General features: G+C 66.9%; 1 protein-coding gene across 1 annotated transcript; it reads left to right on the plus strand.

Moving 5' to 3' along the window:
* Positions 1-253: 253 nt before the first annotated feature.
* On the plus strand, positions 254-1,732 carry MNEG_12765 (hypothetical protein; the record flags this gene model as incomplete). The annotated part of the gene is made up of 3 exons (XM_014038763.1): positions 254-391; positions 734-1,044; positions 1,267-1,732. The coding sequence occupies 3 exons, from the start codon at positions 254-256 to the stop codon at positions 1,730-1,732; spliced, it is 915 nt and encodes a 304-aa protein (XP_013894217.1).
* Between the last annotated feature and the right edge of the window lie 3,840 nt (positions 1,733-5,572).

Genomic DNA, 5,572 nt, shown 5'->3' on the forward strand with positions numbered 1-5,572 from the left:
GGCACCCGGCACGCCCGTGCCTGCGGCCGCACAGCACGAGGCGCCCACCCACAGCCGCGCGTCGAGCGCCCTTGCCGCGGCGGCCAGCGGACCCTCCTCTGCTACAACAGATTGGCCGTCACCACGCCTGCAGGCCGCAGCTGCTGCTGCAGCAGCAGCACCAGCAGCGGCGGCGGCATGTGCGGCAGCGGCTGCGCCTGCGCTCGGGGCCGCCGATGTGCGGGTGCAGCCCCAGGCGAGCGTTGCTCTGATGATGCTGCCTTGGCAACAGCAACAGCAGCAGCAGCAGCAGCAGCAGCAGCAGCAGCAGCAGCAGCAGCAGCAGCAGCAGCAGCAGCAGCAGCAGCAGCAGCAGCAGCAGCAGCAGCAGCGAGCAGTGCAGGTGGCTGAGGTGGGCGAGCCTGTCCCAGTGGCTGGGCCTGTCCCTTGCACCTGGCTAGACTCCTGCACCCCTCTCAGCCCCAGCCACAGCCAAGCCACGACTGGAAATCAGTGGTGGGTGGCGGGCAGCATCCATCCCCAACAGCAACAGCAGCAGCAGCAGCAGCAGCAGCAGCAGCAACAGCAGCAGCACCAGCACCAGCAGCACCAGCAGCAGCTGGATGCGCGGCTGTTGCTATGGCAGCAGGAGCAGCTGCTGCAGTGGCGCCACCAACTCGAGCAAGTGCACACGTTGTTGCACTCGCAAGCAGGATGGCAAGGGGCGAACGCGCACGCCAACGCTCCGCTGCAGCTGCAGCTGCTGCGGGAGCCGCCGTCGAACGGCAAGGTGTGGCCCTCCGCGGGCGCGCAGGGGAGCAGCAACATGGCATGGCACGCGGCTGCGGCCGCCGCTGCCGCAAACGCCGCCCGCACGCAGGCTGTGGCGACTGGCTCCGTGTGCGGCGGCGACGGCGCCGCTCTCGCCGACTTGATGGGCCCCCAGCAGACGCAGTGGCGGGTGCAGGCGCAGGCGCACACGCAGGCGGCGATCTGCTCTGTTTTCGATCAGGATCTGATTATGTATGGCGACACAGCTGTCCAGGGAGGTCCTCAGGCAATGAGGTGCGGTGCGAAATGCGCCCGGCTGCTCTGGTTATTCCTGGCTACGAGACCCTCCTGGCTGTGAAGGGCACAGGCCAGCCGCCCCCACGCACTTGCCCTGCTGCCATGCACCATTCACAAGAAGCCTGCCGCAGCCGCACCACTCGCTGCTCTACACCCGTGGAACTCCTCGACCAATGCAGTCTCAACCCCAACCGCGTCCGCTTCGCCCTGCTTTTGCAGGCGCAGCCAGCCGGCGCCGCCCATTGACCCCTTCCTGGACGTCATGCTCGACGAGTGGGCGGATGCACTCGAGCGCGCCCCTCCCGCCACCCACGCGGCGCCCCCGGCGCTCTCGTTCGCACAGCCGCACACGCAGCCGCAGCCACAGCCACAGCCGCCCTGGCCGGCGGGCATCGGCGCGTCTGGCGCGTTCAGCAGTGGCGGCGGCGGCGCTGCCGCTGGCGCCGCCGCCTCGGCCTGGCAGGCGGCGCCGGAGGTTCGGGGGGCCCAAGGTGGCCGTGTGGCTGCGGCCGTGGCTGACCTGGCGGTTTCAAACGACGAGAGCAACAGCCAGGTGTTTGCGGCCGCTGAACTGGCGGGACTGCCCAGCCTGCGCACCCTGATTGCCAGCGGCAGCAGTGCCGCGATGGCGGCCAGCGGCCCGGCGCACGTCGCGGCGCCTTTCCCCGAGGTGACACCCGAGTGACGCCTTGGCGCCCCTCCTTTCCGCTGTGCTTGCGCTCGCGCTGACCTGTCTTGATCTGTCGTTTTGATCCAGATTGCCCCGCCTGTGGCCTCACCGGTGCCTGGGACGCGGCCGCCCGAGACTTGACCGCACCCGGCGTCGCCTCACCGCCGCAGGCGCCTGCGTTCCCGGAACGCTGGCGGGCCGGCCCCCAGCTGGGACCAGCGCGCCATGACGGAGCCCTCTCCACCCCGTGGTGGCCGCTCTGACATCCCCAGGAGCCAACGGCGCCTCGTTTGGCCTCGCAAGAGCTGAATGTTATTCAGGGGTATGTAGGCAATGTATTGCTTTCGCGTGCCGCGCTGCAAGCTGCCATGTGGCCAGTCGTACAAGGCCCTCCATCATATCCGTCGGCGCTTGCGCAGGGCGCCTGGCGCTGCCGGCGCCCCCAAGCCCCAAGCTCCCCCCAAGCATATGCTATGGTGTCCGCGCCCTCATCGGTGGTCGCCACCACGCCACGCACTGCACTGGTTGCGCGCGTGCGCGCCGCCGATGAGCGGCGCGCACGGCGATGCTCGCCCCCGCCTTTCTTTTGCGAGCGTTTGCGGGCTCGGTGGTTCTACCAGGGCTCCGGTAGAGCCCAAGAACGCCCCTCCCTTGCCGTTGCAGATTCACCTACACCTCCACTCACTTAGTTGAAGCGCCGCCTGTTACGCCAACGGCCCCGCCGCTGCCCTTGGCGCCCGCGCACCCCCGACGACGGGCTTGCGGCGGGGCCAGGGATCCCCTGACACCACACGCTTTGGCCCCGTTTTGCGGTCTGCGCACGCACACGGGGACGCACACATGCATGTACGACAGCCCAACTGTCAGACTCAAAACGACCCTACAAGCAAGCCTTTTCAACTCAGTCATTCCAATCACATAGCGACGCCCACCTGCCAGCCACCCTTGACTGCAGCCCTGCCATACTCTCAGCACGCAGTGCGGGCAAGCCGCCTGCCCCAGGCTCGCTGCCTGCCTGCGCCGCGTGCATCCAGCACTGCCCCTCGCCCGCCGGCCCGCGCCCGACTCACGCCCGCCGCGTCGGCTTACTACTTGCACTGAGGCGATCCCTCCCAGCTGTCGCGGCGCCACTTTGAACCAGCTTCCTTCCTGCACCCGCCTGCCGCTCCCTCGACGGATGCGCACTTGGCAAGCGCGCTGCCCCCTTGCCGCACACCCCTGCAGCAAGACTCCGGGTCCGCTCGTGGCCTGTGGTAGGGCCAGGGCGGCCGGCCTCATGCGCGCCGCTGCAGCCCAGCAAGCTCACTGGATCCCCAACCGCCCGTCAACCTCCGCTTTCCACGCGCTGCGCCCACCGTCGACCGCGCGGCTGGCGGCTGCTTGCGCAGCCGCCTGTGCGAGCGGTGCGGCGAGCGGGCGGCGCGCCCGCGTGCGCAGGCCCAGGCGCGCAGCGCTCGGCAACAACTTACTCCGCCGCGCTCCGTCCGGCTGATCGTACCTTTGTCGGCTGGTCCCGCCGTGCACGCCTTGACGGCTTTCAAGGCCTGCGGCCGCCTTGCATAGCCAACATGGGGCGTGACAGGGCACGCTCGGCTTCTCTGAAATTCCTGGCGCACATTTCCGCACTGCCCCGCCCGGTCCCGCCCCTGCTTGCTTGCCGGTTTTGTGCCTCTGAACGCGCTTGCTTACTACCGTCTCCCGATGCGCACCCACCCTGTCTGACACAACCTCCATTCCCTGTATTTGAGCAAAGCGCCGGGATGTAGTCGTCACGCACAGGTGCGCGCCCATGGGCCGTGCGCCGAGCTGCGCTGACGCTCAAGCCATCAAGTGTTGCTTGTGGCAGCCGTTGCATATCCAGGTCCCTGCTGGCGCCAGCCCCAGCCGACAAGCGCTGCTTCAGACCTGCTGCTTTTTACACCATCAGAGCAAAGCAAGCATTCCTTGAAAACATTTGTCACGCCTTCATGGCATGTACGCCGGCACATAGCATTAGGCATGAAGGGCCTGCCTCTGCCAAATCTTACTGTCGCCCACCAGGGAGCGCGGGCCCCACAAACACCTGTGCGCGTGCGCGCCTTCCAGCTTCTTTCCAAGCGGCGTCGAGCGCGCGGGCCGCTCTCTGTCACAATAAGCTCCGCTTCCCGGATTGCCGGCGAGCGTGTCTCCATACTGCGTGTCAATCGAGTGCGTGTGCTGCTGTGGCGTTCGGCGCACGCCCCATCGTGCTGCTGCCCCAAGCCGCGCCACGGGCATGTCGCATCCACGTCCGCCCGGCTAGGCATCGTTCCCGGCCCCAGGGCTAGCGTTGCGCCGTCAGGCGGGCCTGCGCGCGGCTGCCGGCAGGGCCCAGCCGCTCAGCTCTGCGGACGGCGCACACCCCTCGGGCGTCGCTCATTTGTCAAAGAACTTGCAAGATCGAGATCGGCTCTGCCCTGTATGCGTATGGGCCGCGCGCCTCGCCGCCCGGCTGGGTGCTCCGCACCGATCAGTCCCCCGGCCTGCAGAGCGCTGCCATGCCCGACCGTGCATCGTGCGCCGACGTTGCCTCTGCGGACCCTGCTGTCCATCAGGGCAAGCCTGCTCCTGGCACACGCGCGCGCGCGCGCGCGCCGTGCACATTGATTTGCATGACCCGAAGCAACAAACTTGTGCTGCCAACATCATAATGGCGGCTGATCGCGGCGCTCCCGCGCAGCCCCAAACCATCCTTCCCACCCTCCTACGCCCCACGCCTTTGACCAGTTTTGACCGCCCTTCGTGCGAGCCGAGGCAGGCTTCCTACGCTGTGGGGCATTAGAGGGGGCGCTTGTACTTGGCACCTGCTGCCCCTCGGCCCACGCATCCGACTGCTGGTTGCGCACAACATGATGAAAAGCCACTCACTCAAGAGCGCCAAAACTGTCAAGTACGAGGAAGTCATCAAGTTGGTCCTTGGGGTCGACGCTGGCCGCTAGCTGGCACAATCAACACCTGGCCACCGACTCGCCTGCCTGTGTTCATTCCCCACTTGCGCACCCACCGCCTCGGCCCCACTTGCTTACATTGAGGGCCGCCCACAACATGCGCCAGGGAAAAAACGGCCGGCCGCCACTACCCCACGTTTCGCCTGTTTCAGACTCAAAAGTGCAGGCGCCTGCTGCGTCGTCGCACTTGCCAGCTCACCCTTCTATGGCTGTCATTCGTCGGGTGCATACCCCACCCTCTTTTACAAGCCGTCCGCTAACTGCACGCGAGCCAGCACTGGCGCTTTGATTACTGCTGATTCCTGCTGCGGCTGCCCACTGAGCGAAGTATCAGACATGACCTCACTGGCGGCTAGCAGACAAGGGGAGTATAGCAACAACCATCGATGGTGTAATGCACTGCACACAATTCCACAAATCAGCCAGCTGCTGGTGGCCTCACGGGCCCACTCAAGGCCGTCAGCTATTCTGAGAGGCGTGCGGCAGCAGCAGCAACAGCAGCAGCAGCAAGGTGCTGTAAGGCGTTCGAGGCGGTGGCAGTGTTTGTGCCGTGCCCGCCCGTGTGACAGCAGATTTGGGGCTGGCCCACGCCGCCGTTTTCATGCCACAGTCAGCTAAAACGTGACAGAATCCCTAGATGGCGTGACACAAACCCCAACAGGTTCAGGATCGCTAAGTGCTTACCATTGCATACATATGACATCACCATGACGTCATCAGCCTAGTACTGCGCGCCCCCAAGCGGCGCCATCCATGCAGGCGTGGCCCTCTGGCCCGCCAGGTGGAGGACAAAGCCGCTGCCCCGCGCCGCCCGCCCCTCCTCCGCCGCCGCCTCCGCGCGCGCCCGCGCCGCGGCCGTCTGCGACAGCAGCCGAGCAGGGTCGCGAGC

The sequence above is a fragment of the Monoraphidium neglectum genome (genome assembly GCF_000611645.1).
Source record: "Monoraphidium neglectum strain SAG 48.87 unplaced genomic scaffold scaffold03422, whole genome shotgun sequence".
Taxonomy (NCBI): domain Eukaryota; kingdom Viridiplantae; phylum Chlorophyta; class Chlorophyceae; order Sphaeropleales; family Selenastraceae; genus Monoraphidium; species Monoraphidium neglectum.